General features: G+C 39.5%; 1 protein-coding gene across 6 annotated transcripts in view; it reads left to right on the top strand.

Annotated features, from left to right (window-relative positions):
- SORCS3 (sortilin related VPS10 domain containing receptor 3) overlaps positions 1 to 22,816 on the top strand; it is a 271,002-nt gene that overhangs the window by 243,435 nt on the left and 4,751 nt on the right. For all 6 annotated transcript variants that reach the window (XM_048945765.1, XM_048945769.1, XM_048945768.1 and 3 more), the window contains 8 exons: positions 3,714 to 3,900; positions 6,787 to 6,920; positions 10,878 to 11,001; positions 14,074 to 14,186; positions 15,763 to 15,894; positions 17,751 to 17,850; positions 19,845 to 19,950; positions 22,486 to 22,646. In XM_048945765.1, coding sequence (XP_048801722.1) covers positions 3,714 to 3,900; positions 6,787 to 6,920; positions 10,878 to 11,001; positions 14,074 to 14,186; positions 15,763 to 15,894; positions 17,751 to 17,850; positions 19,845 to 19,950; positions 22,486 to 22,646 — 1,057 coding nt within the window. The remainder of the gene's footprint in view (positions 1 to 3,713; positions 3,901 to 6,786; positions 6,921 to 10,877; positions 11,002 to 14,073; positions 14,187 to 15,762; positions 15,895 to 17,750; positions 17,851 to 19,844; positions 19,951 to 22,485; positions 22,647 to 22,816) is intronic.

The following is a 22,816-nucleotide window of genomic DNA, read 5'->3' on the forward strand; positions in this document are numbered from 1 at the left end:
GCCTCTTGATTATACATAGAAAGCAATTAATTTTATCCATTTGAAATGTCTCCAACAGCTTCTATTTTAATTTAAATTTATTCATTCCAGAATGTCTGACATTGTATGTGGGGCTAACACTTCTTTTATTATGGATACAGAAGTATGGAAAAGAGAAAGAAAAAATTTGTGTGATGGGCTGGCTTTTCATTGAAGACCAAACTCTCATAATTAGGTGGTACTTAGCCACAAGAAGTCACTTCCTCTTTCTCTGCTTCAAACCTTCTCTTTTCAAATAGAATCAAATTGGAGAAGCAAGGAGAAAATAGAACTGCATGGCAAAAGAGGAGAGCTCCTGATAGGTACAGGAGTGACAGCCCGAGGTCACCAGTGATGAATCCAGCCCAGATCTGATTTTTATCTTCTGTTCAGTGTCTTTCATATGAGATGAGCTTGTGGTCTTAGTACATTCCCTCGAGAAGCAGTTTTGAAGGGCTTAACAAGCTGTGTGAGCCTTTCTATCAAATAACTGCGAATCCCAAGTGAGTAATTTTGTCCCTGTTAGAGATTTCTGTTGAATGACTTAAAAAGAAACCTCTCTATTGAAACAATGTTATTGGCTACTCAGTATTATAGATATAGGTTTCACTGTTATTTCTACTCTATTTCTGTTTTTTCTTTTTGTTTTCCACTATAATTTTAATGTCCTAACAGGAAAGAGTTGAAAATATATGGTTCCTAATAAAGTCAATAGCAATATTCCCCTGGCCTGTATGAAATGGGAGTGGAGGTGCAAGAAAGAAGAGATATCTAGCACCTGTAATCAGATGCCCATATTTCAAAACCCACATAATAAGCTATACTTTATGGGTATGTGCTTGAAGACTCCAGATGTACTCTCAAGGCAAAATCATCCCTGAAAATACCATTTCTCCACCCTGATTTGTTAATGCAAACAAGACAAAGTTTGTGGGGCATGCTCTGGTCTCGAAGACCTAATGCAATGTAGTCTGGTCTATAGTCTGTGCTGCCAGTGTTTCCATCCAGAGGATAAGATCAGGTGTACTTTTGAAACTGGAATCAGTAGCAAAACACTACATCCTGCTTCTGTCAGGGCTGACATTATTATTTGTATAGAAAAAATCATTCATGGCAGAGGGATTCATGGTCAGAATCCAGGCTGAAAAGTGTGTGTTCTTCTACACCCAGGTAAACCTGAAAAGTACTGCTGAGTAGAAATCTGGTGCTGTCAGATCTAAAACTCTTGGGGACTTTCACGATGTGATTGTCCCTGTCAATGTCTTCACTTCATCTAGTCTGTACATTTTTTGTTGGAAGCCTACTCAGGAAGATAGTGATAGGACAAAGGGGAATGGTTTTAAGCTTAAGGAGGGAAGGTTTAGGTTGGGTGTCAGAGGGAAGTTCTTTACTCGGAGTATGGTAAGGTGCTGAAACAGGCTGCCCAGAGAGGCTGTGGATGCTCCATCCCTGGAAGCATTCAAGCCCAGGTTGGATGGGGCCCTGGGCAGCCTGGTCTAGTACCAGATCACAGAATCACAGAATGGCCAGGGTTGGAAGGGACCTCAAGGATCAATGAATCTCCAACCTGCCTGCCACATGCAAGGCCACCAACCTCCCCATTTAATACTAGACCAGGCTATCCAGGGCCCCATCCAATCTGGCTTTGAACACCTCCTGGGACGGGGCATCCACAACCTCTCTGGGCAGCCTGTTCCAGTACCTCACCACTCACTCTGTAAAGAATTTCCCCCTGACATGCAACCTAAATCTTCCCTCCCTCAACTTAAAACCATTTCCCCTTGTCCTGCAGTTATCAACCCTTTCAAAGAGTTGATTCCTCTCCTGTCTGTAGGCTCCCTTTAGGTACTGAAATGCTGCAATGAGGTCACCCCGCAGTCTTCTCCAGGCTGAACAAGCCCAGCTCCCTCAGCCTGTCTTCATAAGGGAGGTGCTCCAGTCCCCTGATCATCTTCGTGGTTCAGATTTGGAAGGTTGGTGGCCCTGTGTGTGATAGGAGAGTTAGAACTTGATGATCCTTGGAGTCCTTTCCAACCCAACCATTCTGTGATTCTATGAAGCTGTGCTTTCTTTTGCGCAACAACTGGCCCAGAGACTTTTGTGAATTCTGACTTTTCCAGCAAATGGAGGACTGTGCAAGGTCTGACCTGCCTTTGAAGGGCTTGGAAGTACATCAGAACTGGCTGTGAGTTATGTGGTTACTTCCCTGCTTAGATCAGTATGGACTGGAACTGACATTAGCTTTGATGTTAACCCTGTGTGCTTACAGCAAATGGGACTTATGAGATGGCTATGAAATACTGCCACATTTCCTTTAAAACCAACAGTAAAAATAACAAAAAAAGCCTCACATAAATTTAGAAGCAGAGATTTTTAATTTGTTGTTTTTTGTTACTCTGGAACTGATGAGTGAGAAATCATCGGTGCAGCTGGGATCATCTTTAAGAGGTAGTGGTATCTTTTTCACCCAGGGTAAATAAAGTGGAGCCCTTTTCCTGATAAATTATTTGAGCTAATACAGCTTATATATGTACAGAAAGCTGCACAGGTATTATCAGGGTGTAATTTTATTTCACTTTAGTGAAATTGCTGTGCTGGGCTTTAGATCTGTTTAAATGAGACTTGTTTTGTGTTACTTTTAGTCAGCTGAGAACAAATACATAGTAGGAATCCAAGAAGCTGAAATAACAGACACTTCTATAGTTCAACTGCGGTGGTTTAAAACGTAATTTAAACGAAAGCAGTGCAGCTGATGCTTTTAGACAATACCTGCAATGCTGGAATCTCTTGTCTGCTGTTCTCTCCTTCATTTAATAACTATCATTGACAGTAATCTTAGTAGGGATTTTCTCATCTTCTCTTGCATTTTTCTGCGTATCACCGGGCCCAATCTCTGTGTTGACTGGCACTAGACAAAAGCTGTCAGTCATCTCTGTGGGACTCAACTTTTATAAATTCTGCTGTCCAGAAGTTACATGTCTAGCTGAAATTAGTTATCTAGACTTTTTATCATAGGGGTACAGAGATGGATATTTGCAGAAGATAAATCGTGTCACCTGTCTCAGTTATCTTAGAATAGAATGTATTGGTCTGTTTCCTTTCTTTTTCTCTTTTCCATTGACTATGCAGGAAGCCTGAAAACTAGGTTAGGCTAGATCCAAGTATGTCAGTATCGTCAGTTATTAACCTGTCTCCAGAATGTTCCCAAGGCTTCTGTTTACGCCTGGGAATTGCATCTAGCAATTAGCATCTAGCCTCCCATCATTGTAGTGCCTCCAGTCTTGCTGCTTCTGATGAAAGTGCTTGTTGGATGTCACCCATTCAGCAAAGGGCTGTGCAAAGTCCTGCCCTTTGCAGTGACACATAATCCCCAACCATGCATTGTACCAGAAGAATCAAATATGATCCCATTGACATATACATCTTTGACATTCTACTTTCTCAAAATCTCTAAATCCAAGATGACAGAGTAACAGCTGCAAATGTTCAGCTACTCTTAGCATTAATAATAAGTAGTTAGCTGGCACTGATTTGAATCTGGCCCCTTTTGGATCTGGCAGAATGAAGCTTGACTTTTTTTAGTGAAGTCATGAGTTTGTGTCCACACTGATGAAATGGAGCTGAGCAGTGGGATAGAATGTAATATTAATCACTCTTATGAGCCCAGTTCCCTAATCCAACCTTCTTTGTTGCAGGGTGATCTCCAGAGGACAAATATTCAACTTGATTTTGGGGATGGCATTGCGGTATCCTATGCAAATTTCAGCCCTGTTGAGGATGGCATCCGGCATGTATATAAGAGTGCTGGAATCTTCCAGGTGACAGCATATGCAGAAAACAGCTTGGGCTCTGACACTGCTGTCCTCTTTTTGCATGTGGTCTGTAAGTACTTCCTCCTGCTAGATTCCTTGGGCAAAATCCTAACCTCATTGAAAATCCCTGCAGCTTCAGTGGGGCCTAGGAGTGCATGCAACCTCATTTATATACATGCTACTTTGTAAGTAGCATGTATAACAGTGTATTTAGGGTCTGCATGTGCAGAGAAAAGATTGAGAAGGATTTTCAAAAGGTCAGAGGTAAAACAGCATATGAAACAAAATCCAGATACGTGATTTTAGTGTGCTTCTGATACCAAGAGATTTAGATTAATCTGCAGCATTTTTACTCAGTATTTATATGTTTTCAGCACATACTAAATAAGTCAAAAATCATTGTGATGAGTGTATTTCCTAGGATATGGATGTACTGAGAACTGCTGTGATACTTGTGCTTCATGCATTTGATGTGTGCTTCTGACTTTCCATTGCTGTTACATAGATGAGTCTAATTTCTCTCCACCTGACACACGAGCAGAATTGTAGAGCCCTTGACTGACCTTATCAAAGTCTCAGAAGGGAGGAAGGAACCCAGGATGAGACCAGGAAGGTCTTGGTTCTTTGTCCTGCTATAAGACTACTATTTCTCTTGGATAGGCAATTGAATCTGTGTTCAGATGTACCTGTTTGGTTGTGGTCTTAATGGTGCTTCCAGACATGTCCATCTTTTCCCGGAGCCAGTCAGAAAGTATTCTGTTCTGCTTGTCTTGTGCTTGAGCTTTCCCACTGGAAACAAGTCCAACAATTCCAAAATGTGAGAACTATTTTCTTCTTTTAAATCTCAGGCTCCCTGCTTGAAAGAATAAATGTTCCTTGAAGCTTTTATTATGCTCATAATTCCCTCAAAGTCAATCATGGCTGCATTTTACAACCTGTTATTAGAGCATTAACTGTTTTTTCCTTCACCTTGGACCATTAGCTGACAAAAGTGATGGTTACCTGGTAATAACAACGAACTTTGTAAAGATTATCTGATTTTTCTCCCAGGAACTGCTGTTCCATGCTGAGGATTTTAGAACAGAATGCAGAAGAGGGGCAATTGTTAGGCTTATTTGTGTCCTCTTCTCCCTCAGCTTCTCAGATCTCTCTTCTTTGACTTCTGTAGCCTTCTAAGATGGCCAGCTTATTATCATTATCTCTAGGGAAGTATTTTCCAGACATTTACATTCACACTAACTGTGAGAATTAAATTTAAAAAAAAATAGTACTAGACTTTTAATATATTTTAATGTACTAGTCAGTAGTGGAGATTTGCCCTTGAAGCTCAACTGTACAGGCAGAATGGCAGCTATATAAATCACCTTTGGTGTAATGTCTGTCTGGTGCTGGAACTTTGTGCTTGAAAAAAAAAAAAGAGAGAGGGAAAGGAGCTCCTGGGCTTCAAGCAACAGTAGTTTTCTCTCCTTTAGCCTTAATGGAGAGCAGTCATCTTTTCAACTTTTTGGAATCTACTTTCAAACTGTTCATCCCCTCTTTTAAAGGAAGGCAAGATTTTAGCATTTTTCTTCTTACTGCACTGTCAGAAAATATTTGGGGGAACCTGCTCTTCATGGGAATCCTATGTACTTCCTATGGGCAAATTTCAGAAATCTTGCTGGTAGAGCCCTTAGGAAAAGGGGAATTAAACTGAGAGCCAAAACCTAGAATATGTTTCTGTCCTTCAAGCTCTATATTCTGTTGATAAAAGAACAGCTCTTGCTTTGCAGTATTCTTGTAATTCAAGTAGGTGAAGTAATTAATATCCCCATTTCATATTTGAAAAGCTGAGAGGTAACATAACTAGATAATCTCAGTTAAAATCAGCAATTTTGTGCTTCCTCGACTTAATATTTTATATTAGAAAAGAAAACTCCTTTCTTACTCATTTTTTCCTTTTCATAGTGATAGTCTATCAGTTTGCTGTATATTAAAAGGTACCATTCAAGAAGGGCTCAGTAACACACCAGTTAACAGCTGGAATTCAGTATAAGCAAAACTGGTATATTTGATAAGGAGGAAGAAATCGAGATAGAAGGAAAAGCTTTGAAAAAAACAAACCAAAAACCTGAATATTTTTTACTCTTTTTTTGTTGGGGTTAGCAAGAGGAATTTTCTTCTTAATTCTGGACTTCTTGCACTGGACTTATTCTGGACATTTGATCTTAATAGATGTAATTTACATTGAACCCAAAAGATAACAGGGTTAGAGAAAGCCAATGCTTCACAGCATCTGAAGGAAAATGTTCCTAGGAGTGAACCTTAACTAACTGTTCAAGAAAGAAAGTAAATGGTAAAGGTATTAAAATACCTTCTAAAGAGGAACTGTGAAGGCGTATTTAATCAAGTCATATATAAATACCTCTTACATAATCAGGTTTGAGCCAACTTAGTTAATGTGGTTTGCCCACTAATCTTAGCTCACTGGATAGATTTTAAACAAAACACTTTCTTTGTCTCTTGTGTCCTGTCATAGGATCATAGAATCTTTTGAGTTGGAAGGGATCTTTAAAGTTCATCTCGTCCAACTCCCCTGCAGTGAACATGAGCATCTACAACTCCATCAAGACTTCAACAGCAGCCTGCCCTATCCTGCGCAAAACAAGTTTATTGTTCTCCCTCAGGCTGCATTTAAAAAAATGTCTTCTAAACTCAGTCCTGATCCTGTCTGAACTTAGCACTGTCAGAAGTGCACATTTTTGGCTCATCAAGAATTGAGTGGGGAAAAAAAGAGTGATTTTGTTTATTAATTTAGTATCTTTTGCTTATTGGCTTCAGAAATTCTTTTGTATGTCTATAATAGTGTTTCACTGCTGACAGTGTTTTGATTCATTTAAGGGAAGAATCCTTGCTGTTTACAACTAAGTTGGGAAGATTTAACTCAGAATCTCTAATAATCAACTGTCTCTTCCCACAGGTCCAGTGGAGCACGTCCATCTGAGTGTTCCTTTTGTTGCTATCAGGAATAAAGATATCAACATTACTGCAGTAGTTTGGCCCAGTCAAGCAGGCACACTTACCTACTTCTGGTGGTTTGGTAACAGCACCAAGGTACGGTTGCCCTTTGATTGGCATTTATTTGCTAAGCTTGTTGTACCAGGGCAGGGAATTCCCTTAACCCCAATGAAAACCTCATGTCATTGATTATTTCATGTTATTTTCTTCTTTTTACTTTCTAAAAAAAGGTTGCTATTGTGTATCTTTTTCCTCCTCTCTCACATTATTCTTAGAATTAGTTACTTTTTTTTACATCTGCTTGTTATCTGCCCTACTGAGCTCTGAAGACCACTGTTTTTACCAGAGTTCACTTGCAATGTAACTGAATTATGTATCTCTATGTATGGGATAATACTGACTTTCAACACTTTTTAAAAACTGCCAGTGTTCAAATAACCATGGGTGTTTCCATTATGTACCAGTGTGCTGTATATAACACTACATTCCAACACAATACTTTAAAGCTGTTGGTGTTCAAACAGAATCACACAAATAACCAGTTGTATCCAGAATTTCAAGTTACAAGCTTGAGAAGCTCTGTTTGTAACTATTGTTCATATGCTGGATATATAGATAGATAAAATAGAGATGAGAATTCTTTGTAGGGAATGTTGAAGATGCTGGCAAAAAGTTAACATGAAAAACTTTTTCTATCAATAATTAAAGTAAGTGAATCTACAAGTTGTGATTGTGTTTTCTAGTGGAGAGAGTGGAACTGCTTGTTAGTGACAGCTTTTGATGCAGGCTTCAGGTGTGAGACAGCTGACACAGGCACTATCCTCCATAAAAAATAGTGGCAGCACTGAATTGTACTGCCACTATTTTTCAATTTAGAATCTGCTTTTATTTATAAGAAGCAAATTAAGTCATGTCATTTTCTATTATATTGAAGGCAATCTAGGTGTCATAGTTATTCTGCCACGACTTTTGTCCTTAATGTAGAAGAATTTTTGAAATAGAAATTAGCATAGAAAAGGTGGAGAAAACCAATTTTGTTTGCTAAGGATTTTCATCCATCTGTCATGGTGTTTGGATCTCTCTTGTAAATAGGATCTGTTACTTAAGCTATCATCTAGTTCAAATTTCAGTAGAGTATAGGCAGGTGTAGATGTGTAGATGATTTGGACATAGCTGTATGTGGAGTAGCTAAAATTTTAATTCCTTTGAGTGGTTTTATGTGTTATTGAATTACATTGAGATACAGATCAGAGGAGATGGCTCCTCTTATCTACAGACAATTAAAGATCCAGAGCAGTATTCATTCTTCGTGTTCTCTCCAGCTACCTCGTGTATTTCAGTTGTGCTGCTTAGCTGCTCTCAGTGTATGGCAATACATGCAGATACAGCAGTAGATGCTTTATTGTTTTTTGTTTTGTTTGTTTTTTTTCTTCCCGAAACAGTAGTCTGAATTACATCAAAACTCCTTCTGGGACATTTGATATGTGTCTCATGGACAAACTGTGGCGTTCAGTACTGGTCAAATCTGAGCACACTGATTTGTTTGTGAACTGTGGGATGTGGTGTGTAATACTGTGCACAGTAACTGTCTGGCATTGTTACACTCTGATTCCAGTGCTGAAGAATAGCAGCTTCTATGTCTGATCAGCCCATAGACATCCCAAGCAAAACCATGTGTCTTGTGTCACTGCTCATTCTCACAGTGGTATTCTGTGCTATTGCACAGGAAAATGTTGTCTTACACTCCAATAACCTGGCTGAGATCCTTCTGTTGCCCTCAACATCTTGCTGGAGTCGTTGCACTGAATTTCTACTGTACTAATTTTTGCAGTATACCCAAAGGCCAATTTGCTTGGATTAACACAGGTCCAGTTTAATAAATGTGTCCAGCTGTCTAATAGGTTGAGCAAATGAACCTTAAACTACTTGATTTAATTTAGAGTTGATTTCCAGGTCTTGGTGCCTGAATTAAAATTAAGGAGTTGGCTGAATGTTAAAACTCCATGATGGAGGTGAAATCAGCCATGATAATGGAATGTCCAGCATGCATACACACACAAAAGGGAATTAGTAATTTTAAAGACCAGATTGGTTCCTCTTTTCTGCCTTTGCACATAATCACAACCTGTAACCTCCAAGTATATTGCTAATATCACTGAATTTTAATGTAGGTCTGTTCTGCTCATCCAGGATGTGTATCTTAGTATATGTTAGCTGCAACTCCAGAGCTACCCCAAGCTGCCATCCCAGTTAGTGGCAGCTATCCCCAGCTGCCATCAGACAGGCTTTTCTTTTATTGCTTTTTCAGGTAATGGATGAGAGGTCAAAAGAGGGTGGCGTTCTACAGGGGAAAAATCTCTTTGCCAGCCTGGCTTTATGACAGTGAAAACTGATTTATCTATGAATATGACATGTGTGGTCACTGTTTTGAAATGCAGGCAAATTATCAGTCTGATGGGATTAAGTGTGAGAGCTGGAAAGTGAATGTTTAAGGTATTTTTCTTTGGAGACGAACTATCAGTTTGGAGAAGGGACAGCTGTAATGGTACAGTCGTTTTGTCGGTGCTCTTAGACCTCTAAGTGCTTTTGCAGTGGAGACTGTATCACTGTTTCTATTGTAATGGTTTAATCCAAGCAAGAGGCTTGTCTATAGACCAACTGTCAGCTCAAAGGCACTATTAGGGCAAGACCTTTGATTTTCAATAATTGAATCTCTTTCCCTAATTGTGGTGCGCTTTTCTCCTCTAGATGTGTATCTGTAAGAATTTCCTGTGCAAAGGGGATGGCTGTAATGCTGTCAAGGATGTATTTGAGAAGATGTAGATAAAGTCAGCCTTCTCTGCCACAGTATGGAACTGGCCAAATACTGCTAAACTTTATTCTGGAAGCCATCCAGCTATGTTCAGATAGTAGTGTCTATAGGTGTTATGCCATGTTTTAAGTCTTCTTAACGTAACTTGCTGGCTTAATAGTTGAAGATGGCTTATGCCTCATGGACTTGAAACGTGGGCAAGACAATCTTTGCTACCACTGCTCTGTCCCGAGCAGAGTTGCTCTGAGATAGATCGTGGATTTGCACTTGTAAGTGAGAGCAAACCCTGTTAAGCTGCTTGAGTCCTTGACATTATGGGGAGCTCCTAATAAATCCAAAGGTGACTTTGGACAGGGTTACTGGCCACATCCTTACCCCAAGTGACAGCATGGTGGTGCCTCCAAACTATGGTGGCATGGTCTCCCTGTCCAGTTATTGTCCTAGGCAGGTGTAGTGGGACTAGCAAGGGTTGAATATTAGGAAAATTCTCCTTTCAGAAAGAGTGTTAAGGCATTGGAACAGGCAGCTCAGGGAAGTGGTGGAGTCCCTATCCCTGGAGGTGTTTAGGAACTGTGGAGAGTTGGCATTTAGGGACATGGTTTAGTGGACAAAGTGGTGATGATTTGATGGCAAGACTTCATGATCTTTGAAGGTTTTTTCCAATCTTAATAATGCTATGATTCTGTGAGTGGTCATAGTGGTGATGGGTTGATGGTTGGACATGATTTTAGAGGTCTCTTCAAACCATAATGATTCTATGATTCTTAAGAGAGGGGCTGGTACTGAATCTGACAAATAGAAGTTGTTTGAGGAAGTACTGTGTCTCTGGATTACAGTCAAATGCTGATTTGAGTTGAAACTTCTGTTTTGGACAGCTGAGAAAGCAACTATGCTGAGTGCTCATGCTTGTGTGTTTACAATACTGCATTCTGCAGCATTAATTCTGCAATCACTGGCTGTGCTCTGCTGAGGCATTCATAGTGTAATGAGTTGCAGTTCAGTGGAAAAAATTTTCAGGAGGTATTTAGTGAAGTGAGAGAAAGCTTAGCCTGTGGAATGGTCTCATTGGGTAATGTTCAGATCACATGCTTTTTGAACTTAGCAGAACATGCAGATCTGAGCACTCTGTATCAGCCAGGGGTAAAAGGATATTTTGGCCTTGTGGATTATTCAGCTGACTGTTGTGCCTGAGTTAATTGCATCCTGATTTTGATTTTGTTGTTTTTGTTTCCCTTTTGCAGCCCCTCATCACCCTGGAGAGCAGCATCTCCTACATCTTCAGCGAGGAGGGGATGAACACTGTCACTGTGCAAGTTGCTGCAGGCAACACCCTCATCCAAGACACCAAGGAGATCGCAGTACATGGTAACTTCATCCATTTACAATGAGATGTCAGGGAACATACAGAAGTGAAGAACAGGCAGTTGTCGTTGAACCAAAATGAACTCTGAACTCCCTAGTGCCTAGAGGGACCTCCAAAGTAAAATGTTTGTTAGCTGTGAACAAAGTAGATCAGATTTATTGTAATTACTAAATGCAAAGTGAACTGAATAGAGAATTTAACTGCATCTGTAAGTGCAGCACTGTAGTGAAATGGCTCGCTTCTGCTTTGCTCTCATTGGCTTCCTGACTGGGAACTTTCCAATTAAAAAACTCTTTAGAATATATGCAGAGCATCTCCCCTCTGTTTTCTAGTTGTGGAAAGAAGCAGACATGGTATGTCACTAAAGTGGCCTGTATACACCCAGGATTTCTTTTCACATAGTCACTTTATAAAGGTGAAGAGTTTGAAAGAAATGGGACAGAAATGGCTCTATTGTTGGTATTTCTGCCCATATTCCATACCACAGCTGGAGGTTTACTGTGTGTTCACTGGATAGCCCTATGCATCTCATTTGGTATGTTTGTGCTGTACCTGTATGTAGAAGAATTTTCTTCTGGGCTAGCCTTCATATCACTTACCTAGTTTTTAGCATCCAGCATTCAAGGACAAGCTTTTATTTAGGCAGCAAGTTTTATTGAGGACCTGGTCTTCAAATAACTGAGGTTGCCCTATGTGGTTGAACTGCATGTGTCTTGTTTCTGTAATTAAAGATAAATTTGCTGCTGATGACTTGAAAGCTGTATGTTCAGATTTAACTACCAGCTGAACAGATATTTATTGACTGCCTGGTTGTGCAATGCAATGGCTTTTTAATAATTTGCTGATATGATTTAGAAATATCCAAACTCAGTATTAGCAAATGTTAAGTAAACCTCTGCTTGAATATTTTGGGTATTGCAAAATGCAGTGTTTAGTTATGTGAAATTTGCAGCTTTCCACTGGTTTCTGGAATAAACTTAAATCAGGAGTATTCAAGAGGTGATCTCAATCTTTGTATACGCGAACTGAAGGTCCCAGCGGATCCCAGTGTGTTTCTCACTTTCTGCTTCCAAATACTATGTAAGAAATTTTGTTGTTCTCTAAAATATCCAAAGCTTGGGACTTTATCACAGAGTAATTCATGCAGTTGGAACATCAAAATAGTCCTATGCACAAGGCTATATTGTAAACTGAGCTCACTGAAGGAAGGAGTCCTTCCTCAACCCAAATCTGGTGATCAATTCAAGTCTGAATACGTAAACAAGGGGCATCTTTGGTAAACATTTGTTCTGGTAAATTACGTTACCAGTTCTAATCTGTGCCCTATGTTAAATTATTATGGCTCTAATAATGAGTATGCCTTTGTGGTGTTAGCAGTGAAGATTTATTGAGGGTTTTCGAAAATTGTAGCTAATAGTGCAGAATTTAATGAAAGAAAGAAAAAAATTGGATGTTGTACTGAGAGTTCAAATGTCAAAAGCTTTATATGTCAGGCCCTGGGTTAAGAGCCGAGAGAGAGATTGCATCTATACTTGTTTTATTTAAAAATATATTGCAGTGTCTAAAAAGAAAGAACAGAACTTGCAAAAGATGCAAGACGAATGCTGTGCAGGCACATCCCTGCTGTTCTGTGGATTTTCTTATTTATACTCTTACTGACCTAGCTTGATCTAGAGCTGGTACCTTCTTAAAAATGGTTAATGGTACTTATTTACGTGACTTCAGATCAGGTGCTTCAAGGTGTGACATAGCACATCCCTAGAAACAGAAAGGACAGTCTTCTACCCTGAGAATCTCTATCTGAGTGTGATTCCCATCCTGAACTTGTGTCTCCCACTCTCCTAAATTCACTGTGCATGTTGGTCATAAATGTTAGGCTTGGACTGTAGTGACACCACAGAGGAGAGATGGAATTGGAGAAAATTTTAAATTGGTGTGAATTTGAAGTCTAGGAAGTTTTTCTTTCTCCTGCCATCAGTCAATTAGGAAGTAATTTCAAAGCATTTCATGAATAGCCATCACTTGATTACCCTGTCATTAGCACCACTGAGCTCTGATTTGTTGGGGATTAACCATTTGTGGCTTCCCTCCAGGAGAGCAAACAGATAATGGCTGCTTTTGAAAACATATTACTTACAGTATGTGTTTTCTCTGCAGACCATAATGCATGTAATTACACAGTTTCCAAATTTCAGGCAGATGCCATCTTATTTACTAGTTAACTTTTTTGTAAGCTGAATTTGAACTTGAGTGGCAAAATTACTTGAGCCTGGGTGGCCTAAGACCAGCATGAAAGCAAGACTTCTCCCTTCCCTTGTTTTTTACTTCCATTTCTTCTGGGAAAAGCCAGAGGCTGGCATTAGAGCAAGATTTCTTTTCTTTTCTAAGTACATTATTTGCAAGTTTTCTGTCCTGCTTGGTGTTAGCCAGGCTCTTTTCTTCCTTCACTCTTTCATCTCTATTTTGCTTTAAATCATTTTAATATGAGGGCTGCTCTAAAAGTAATGCCTCCTATTTTATTTTGTTGGCCCATAGCATCAGAGGTGGATATTGGTGGTATGTTGGAAGATTGAACCTTCCATTAATGTTCCGTTACATGTTGCTGCTGTATGATGGCAATGGAGGGGCAGTCTGAGAGAATGGTGTCTGACATGGAAGTGCTTAAGAAGCAATGGTGGTGTGTCACTGAATTCCTCCATGCATCAAAAAAAGGCACCTATTGACATTCATCAATGCTTGCTGGATGTTTATTGAGACCAAACAGTGGATGTGAGCACAGTGGGTGCAGTGTTTCAGCAGTGACAGCAGTGACAGTGGGTCACCTCCACTGTTTGCAGATTTTTATGAGTGCAGCATGCAGGCTCCTTTCAATGCTGATGAAAATGCCGTGGTGACTGTTGAAAAATAATGTTTTGTAGCTGAGAATTTGCACTATCAAATAGTGTTATTGGGCTCTTCATATCTGTTGTAGTTTCCATTGAAATAAATAGGAGATATTACTGAATCCACACTTTTGGCACTACCCTAAGTTCTGCCCATTCAATCTTCTCATCAATACTGTTCTTCTATTCCAGAGTATTTTCAATCTCAACTCCTCTCATTTTCTCCTAACTTGGACTACCACAATCCTGACATCCCTGAGTGGAGACAAGATATTGGCAAAGTCATCAGGAGAGCTTTAGCACAGGTGAGCTTCTGTTTCCGCCTCTTCTGCTTGATGTAGAATAGGCTGATAAAGTTACTCAGACTTTTTCAATATACTAGATTTGAAGAGTGGGAAGAACTCAGTAATGAAGCTATCATTTTAAATCGACTGCTTCTTAATATGCTGAATCTTTTTATAGAGGAAAACTATATTGGGAGTTCTGTGGAAATACTGTAATTACTTTTATTAATGTTTCTGTGGCATTTTTTCAGCTTTTAATATCCCTGAGGACTTTAAAAATTCCTGATTATAGTAGCATCACTATTATTGTTATTTTGCCAAAATCAATGTTACAAGTTGCACTGGTTTTGCTCCAGACATTTGGATAGCGTTACTGTGTGCAGTTTGACAGCTGATCCAATCCATCTCAGAAGACAGAGATGTGGTAATGTTAGGTGTATGAGGAAGATATTTTTTGTCTATTCCTAATACTCAGTCTTCCAATGGAATTAAGTATAGCAACTGGTGAATGTTATAAAGGTCTACTCCCTTTCCAAATGGGGCAGAAAATGAGGATTCAGAGGGAAAATAAATTTATCTCTTAAAACACAGGTCAAAGAGAAGCTTCTGAAGATACTGAATCTTCCTTTGGGATTAATTAGAATATGTAAACTAGCACTCAAATTCTTGCAGGAAATCGGACAGAATAATTTATGATATCAAATAGCCCGGATTTTGGTTTTGTGTGAAATCAAGGAATAGATATGAGCAAGCCTTTGTGGTTTTTTTACTTTCTAACAAAATGTATCTTGCTTTTTAAAATTTATTTATTTATTTTTGCTTCAGCTACATCTGTTCTTAGAAATGGTGACTGATTATTTTTATGAAGAAAGTGCATTCCTGCTCAGCTTTTCTCATCTGCAGCCTACTCAAAATTCACAGCTTATGAGAGTTCCCTTGATTATTTTCCCACCCTGAGAAAACACTTATTTCATTTGTTTTATCTGGTCATACATTGTAATATATTCAAGTCAAGTTTGCAGAGAAAATAAATGAACTATATTGGAATAACAGTAACATCAACAATAGAAAGCATGTAGAAATGCATGTCTGTATGTCCTTTTTTGACTGTTCGGTTGCAACCTACAATCTGTTCTTATAGGACAAATCATTGATGTGTTTCATTTGCTTCATATGTAGCAAATGTGGATCCTTATAACCTGTTGTTAGAAGGTGATTGCAAATAATTTTCATCACATGTCCCCATTTGTTGCATGCTTATTGGTCTCCTTGAGTCTCTGGATCTGACTTTGCATTGTTCTTCTGTGGCGAGGAACTATATGGAAAATTCATATATGAAGAAATTTGTAGGTTTTGTCTTTGAACTCTGGGTTGTGATCTTTGGGCACCTGGATGTTGTCCACACTACATTTACTTCTAAAAATGACAGAGAACATTATTAGCAGAACCTCTATTTTAAGACTCACTCAGTGGCTGCAACAGTTCAGCTATAGTAGAACTGACAAATTACAATTTGATGGGAGCGTAGTTTCCCATAGTGAATGGAAAAATCAGCAGCAGAAGAGCAGCTAGAGACCATCTGTTTACTTTTTTTTAGGTGACTGGTATTCCTGATGAACAAATCTTGGTAGCCGTATTTCCTGGGTTGCCTACTTCTGCTGAGCTCTTTGTGCTACCCCGTAAAAACACTACAGAGAGAAGGAAAAGCAGTGAAGCTGATCTGGAACAGGTAAGGACAAAAGGGTTCACAGATCATTTATTCCCATTGTAACATTTACAGATGGACCCCTTAACCTTTTCAGCACTGGAATTGACTTGCAGTATGTGTGATGTAACTGGACGCATGTTGGATTGTGGCAATATAGTTTATACCATTAAGGAGAATGACTTTCACAGGGAAAATGGGATTTCAAGCTCCTCACTGGGATGCGTCACAGTCTACCAGCAACGGTTCTACCTAGATCAGTAGTGTGCCCTCATTACAGTAGTTATGGCCAAAGGAACTTGAATATGTACTCCCTCCACTCCTTGGAGGAATGCTAATAGACAAAGGCCAAAACAGCAAGATAATATACTAAGGTTTACTAAAAATAAATCAAGCTCTTCAGCTCATATTTCACAGGAACAAGACCTCTTTATCCTGAAGCAGCACATGGTGTGTGCAAACTGTATTTGAAAGTTACAATATCCATCCATTTAGATAAATAGGTAATTACGGTGATGAATTGCTACAGTGATATACAGGCAAAGGAAGAGCTAGGAACAAGAGCACTAGTCTGCTGAAGCTTTTTTTTTTGCTAGAATTACCAAGCAGTTACATCAAATCTATGAAAGCAAAGGAGTGAAGTAGTGCTGAAAAAGCTGCTTTGCTCTAGCTAATGTTCTTGTATGCACCATTCCTACTGTTCTACTCTGTGAAAGCTATGGGTAGCCCATCTCAAAGTGCCTATGGGAGTAACTCTTCTGTGATCAAACACTGAATCACTCAAAGGATTCCTGAATTCCATGGAAGTTGTTTTCACCCCCTGAGCAAAGTTAGCCCCTTCAGTGTAATACGTTTGTTGTAGAAAGCTAGCAAAACTGCATTCTTAAATTAACGCTGTTAAGTATGCACAAAGGAGAGGCATAGAAGAAGGAAGATTTTGAAGGCTATTTGGAGAGATTTTCTTGGAATTGTTTCTTCCACTTCAGTTGGGCCTTCTCCTATTCGAATTCTCTCTGAAAATACAGTTGTGAACATTTTTCATATAGCAGTATTATGGAGACATCTGATTGCATTTCTGACCTAGTTGACCATGAGCTGTAGCTCTAGTGGTCTAACTGTATTTGACAGTCTACTCAGTTGTACTTTGGAACCTGTTAATGGCTCCTGCTTGAGGAGTTCTGCCTCGACCATCAGAATTACTTGGTGGAGACCAGGCACTCACAAGCTCAGGCTCCAGGTAACATGAAAAATATATGCTGTGAGGCAATCAAATAATACATCACATCTGGCTTGCTGAGCTGTGAGTAGCCTCCCTTTCAAGGCCCCTCATCTAAATGAAGGAGAAATATAAAAATTTTGATATCGCTGGATAGTAGCATCCCAACAGTGTATTTCAGCAGGAGCTACGTAACTAGGCTTGTCCTGAATCAAAGGGAGCAAGGAGTTGTTAGTAGGCCAGACTGCCCAGCTCGATTCCATCACTCACTAATGAGAATATCTCAGTGATTTCCAAGTGTGTAAGATCCAGCTCACAAGACAGAGTAGAAGATGAGAAGATCCTTAATTTCTCTTCCACACCACATTCACATTCTTGCCTTTTATTCCCCAGAGAATTATAATAACACTCTGAACCTCAAAAGCGTGTCTGTCCTTCAGGGAGACTTGAATTCAGTAACACTCAGTTTAATCTAAAGCATGTGCATGTCTCTCTTTACTTCCTCAGTTTTCTCACATACCTTTCTCTTTCCTGCTTTCTTCCTCCTCTTCCTGAAGACAGTAAGAGATGCATGTAGCCTACAAGTGGTGACTAACATTTCTGAACGTTCTCCTGAGCTGGCTCTCTTCTACATTGTAACCTGTATCTCTTACTATTTTCTCAGGTTGTTGAAATCCTTTTTAATGCTCTCAATCAGAACCTGGTCCAGTTTGAACTGAAACCTGGTGTTGAAGTCATTGTGTATGTCACTCAGTTAACATTAGGTGAGTGTGGAGTAAGAGGCATAACTGTGATTCTTTAGAGGATTCGTACGGCTCCAGGTGAATGGGTTTACACTACAGCACTCAACAGTTTGATATATGCTACTGGGTTACTTAGAGCTTTTCATACTGAGACAAAAGGAAGTGTTACAAACAGAACCAAGCAGTAGTATCTTCATACACTAGTTTGTAAAAGTATTGAAAGTACCATTTAAGAGTTCCTGTGGTGTAATTAACTAGTGCGTTGATGTTTATCAAGTGTTTTAGAGCATCAGGTTAATGGTTTTCTATTAAACTCTCACTGGGCACCTGTAGAATTAAGTGGGAGCATTCTTACTAACTTTTATGGATATTGGATCATACCATTGTTGTAGAGGGTTTGTTAATGGTATGACTAGCCAGGACTATTTATGTGTGCTACAGTCATGAAAAGATCTAGATCTGAATATTAACTTCTACAAATCACTGTCTCACTGTTACCTATCTCCATTTTCACATAGTAGCAAGTAGTTGCTTCAAGCTTCATCACACTTGCTTTAGACTGCCCTGGTGTGAAGCTCTCAGCTACAGCTGAGAATTTTGGCTAGCCTAGTGTGAAGCTCTTGGTTATTGCTGAGACAGTGATGGCTGTAGAGGAGATGAAGTATTTATTTTGCCCTTGCTTTTTATGGCTGCCCTTGCAGTTATCTGAAGCATGGGATCTTGTGCATGTGATATCGCTAATAGACTCTCTGGAAAAGTGAGATTCCTGTCCTAGGATAAAGCATGTTTGCTTCCTTTTACTTGAGACACTCAGAGAGAAGATTTGGGCAAAACCAAGGCTCACCTCCTCTTCTGCAGACTATGTCTTTGTATCTTTGCTTTCTGATTGTTGTTTGGAGGTGAGAGTTAGACCTTAACAGAGATAGTCTGAAAGGAATTAATTTACAATACACAATGAGATACCAACTTCTGCAGTCTCTCTCTGGGTTTGTTCTAGTAAGGCACTGTAAGTGCGGGTGCTGCATCTGCATTTTTTTTCATGACCATTCCCATATTTTTTTTAAGTTGAGTGAAATAAGAGTCAGTTATTTTCCAAGAAAAAGTTCATAGACGTGGTGGAAGCAGAATACTGATAGGATCAGAATCCTAAATTTGAAAAGTTGCAGCTAGAAGCAGAGAATTATTTGCAGAGAATCTGTCCCCGTTATCTAAGTGACAGAAAAAGAATAGAGAACAATAGAGAAAAAAGAAGAAAAAAAAAAGAACCAAATAATATTTATGCAGTGAGACACGTTCAGATGCTACTTACAATCATTTGCACATTATTAGAGTGTTCTCATCAGACTTTAATAGTTCTCAGTCCATTAAGACAGTGTGTTCTAATGAGCTGTGGAAATAGCTGCACAAACAAGGTTTTATAATACACTTTATTTACTCTGTCAAAAATGCCAAGGATGGGACCAAAGATCCAAAGTGTGGTGCCTGCTTGGGTCCAGATTTATTGATTTAGTTTCCTTCATGATACAAAAAATGACTGAATTAAAAGGTAACAATTAGGTCTTGTTAGAAGGAGGAGCCTTGGGGCTTCTCAAAAGACCAGGACTCTTTCACATGTGAGGCAGACAAGTAATTGGAAGATGGGAACCACTCTGAGATTACTTCTCTGAAGGAGAATAGATGTCTGTTAAGTCAAACTTCATAAATTTCATTTCTACTTCTGTCCATGGACAAACCTAAAAAGAAATAGCTCAGCGTTAACACAGGATTGACCATTCAGCTGAGCATGGCTTTGCCTTTTCACTAGGAGATGTTAGACTGCATTGCCTTGAAAAAGGAATGTGGTTTTCAAAGGATATGAGAGTCAATTAATTTTATACTCATTGGCCTTGATGGAAACAGCATGCACCATGCAGTGGTGATAATAAAGCAGATGTGACAGAGGTGAGCTCAATTCTCTGTTAGTGATGTGTTTGCTAATGTCTTGCAAATGTAATGCTTTGCCTTTCCTCCTGCAGCACCCCTTGTTGATTCCAGCACAGGTCACAGCAGTTCGGCGATGCTGATGTTGTTGTCTGTGGTGTTTGTGGGCTTGGCTGTTTTTTTAATCTACAAGTTCAAGAGGTAAGTTGAAAAACTGTGGTGGATAGGAGGAGGAGATGCTGGGTGGTTTACAGGAAATTTAGGCAGAGCAGTGCTTGGGTTGCAGGTGTAGAATGAGTTGTACTGGCCTAAGACTTAGACAAGTACAGCTCCATAGTTCTTAAATACAAAAAAAATCCACCTCCTGTTCTTCCACATCAGTGATCTGAAAACTCACAAAGAGCTCAGAAGTCAGGCTGTTCCCTGCTTCAGCAGATTTGTTTGAACCGTAGACCAGAAAATGCCTGTGTGCTCACCTAGTCAAAAAACATGACTGATGTCTTCATACAGTCTACATCCGTCTTGCCAACTGCTTTAGTGCAGTAGGATCTCATTTGTATCTTGCAAGGTGAATGGCAAGAGCAAAGAAACGGGTGTCATTATATTAACGGAGGGAGATTTAATGCCAGAAAAGTTTGTGTTATGCAGCAAAGTATCTTTTGGAATCTGTGCTGAGATTTACTTTGCCAGATGTTAAAATACACCCTTTGCTTTGACAGTAGGCAGGACACATGCTGGCCTATGATGCTCTGCTGCTGCAAGCTATCAAGCAAAATATGGGATAAGAACAGCCTGTTAGCTGAGGGGCTACCTTAGAAGATTATATCTTATGCAGATGGAGCTTTTTATCAATAACTTCGTATTCAGTACTCTACTTACTGCGTTAAATGGTCTAAGTGCTCACATCCTGCCTAGTGACAAAATATTGTATTAGAAACAAAAATAAATATCTGGACATGAATAGGTTGCAAACTTTCAAATTGGGAAATTACATCTTTTCCTGTCCGAATTTCAACTACTTTGTTCCCTCTGTTACCTTTTCTATGGGCCAGAGTAAGGTGTGTTTTCCTTTTCATCTTGGTAAGGTTGTGTCTTAGGTTTGTGCTTTGGATCTTTGGATCTGTGATCAGGGGTAAGTCAAGAAGAAGGATCTGCATATTTTGACTGCCAGAGTCCACATCATGTTATGCTTCTATATCTCATAAAACAAACTCTTATACTAGCTGAGCATCCTGAGCCTTTGTGAAACCTGGAGTGTAGCATCCATCAGCCTCGTGCTGTGCTCCAGGGCAGAAAAGACCCTGTCCTTTTAAAACAGAATGTCTGAGAATGTAATGCATTAGAAATCGAATGGGGAGGGAGGAGGAGAGAATAGATGGCTAAAAGTATGAGTTTTGCTTAGTCCAAAGCTCTTCAACTTACCAGTTCTTAATCTGATTTGTCCTAAGCATGTGGAACTGTCAAAAATTAAAAGTTAGATACCCAGTGTGTCCTCAGCTTGATTTTTTTAACACAAAGCAAATACTTGAGCTCAGTGAGAGCATGAAACAGTTATGAATGGGAAGTTAAAAGGAGATGAAAACAAAAGCTTTTCTCTAGCTCTTAGTGATTCAGAGGTCCATTAGCAGTATGTACTTTTCTGATTAACAGTGGTCCTGGCCTGAATACAGAACTGCTCTTAACAGGAAAATGTTCTGGGAGGAGCATGGGTCTGCATGAATTTTTAATTTCACAGATTTATAGAATCAGTGCTTTGCTGGTTTGCACACAGCCTCCTTATTATTAAGTCCACCAACCTATGGGCTCAGCAGGTAGAAAAAGCAATCGGTCACCTTTCCATGGTCCACTGCACACAAATAATCCTAGTGACCACTCAGACACTTAAGATGTTACTTGTCAGTTCTCTTTTAAATATTCTCCCAGGAACTATGCTTGGGGGCCTACCTGACTATCTGTCTGTCTGTCTATCTGATTTTCAAGGATATTATTCCAATAATCCAAATTAACTTCTCCTGGAGTTGGGAAGAAGAAATAGTGCTTTCACTTTCTCAGTTCCCCAAGTAGCAACAGAAAATAAGTCCCTGCAAACTGTCACTGTCCTTAGCATGACAAACCACGTTTTGCATTGAAATGGTAAGAAATAGACTTTAGGTAGGTTTTATGAGGTACAAGTCCTTTTCTTTCTCTCAGGCAGGATCAATTCTTTATAACTCTTTCTGATGTGGCATTTTCTACTGTGTCACTGTGGGCCTGTCAATAGAAACAAACGTAGCAATTTTTTTCTCAGTTAATAGTAGTGCTTCAATTGATTTTTACTTTTGGTTTCCAATGCACCACTGATCATATAATAAATACTCAGGGAGTTGGCAATTGCGACTGATTATACTTAGTTGACTGCTGCTGTCTGAGCTAGGTGTGCAGTATCCACTGTGCACATCAGAACAGGGCAGCACCAGAATATCAGGTTTACTGCTGGAGAAGCCTCTGGGCACAGGCTATGAAGGCAGTGGCCTGAGACTTTGGGGTAGCTTTAGGTTGATATAGTTATTAGTGGATGCTAATGGAATGCTTAGGGCTGAATGTCACTGTGGTGCCATCATCATCTGAAAGATGATATTCTGCATCACTTCCACTGCTGTGTTTTTGAGATTGGTCTGAGTTTAATTGGTCTGATTAATCAGTGACGTACCAGTGATGTACCTTGGCAAAATAGAACCTATTTTCCTTTCTGTGCAGGAAAATCCCTTGGATTAATATCTATGCCCAAGTTCAGCATGACAAGGAGCAGGAGATGATTGGTTCTGTCAGCCAAAGTGAAAATGCACCCAAAATCACTCTGAGTGAGTTCACAGATCCTGAAGAGCTGATGGACAAAGAGCTGGACACACGAGTGATGGGTGAGACACAGCCCTTGGCTGAGGCTTTTTTCACTGTATATTAGGTGAGGATGTGGGTGTTAAGCAAGGCAGTGACTGTGATCCCATGTACAAGCAGATGCTGAGACACTGCAATAGGGAAAAATTCTATCAACATAGTAACGGAGTTTTTCCTACAGTTTTTCGTCCTT

The sequence above is a fragment of the Lagopus muta genome, chromosome 5 (assembly GCF_023343835.1).
Source record: "Lagopus muta isolate bLagMut1 chromosome 5, bLagMut1 primary, whole genome shotgun sequence".
Lineage (NCBI taxonomy): Eukaryota > Metazoa > Chordata > Aves > Galliformes > Phasianidae > Lagopus > Lagopus muta.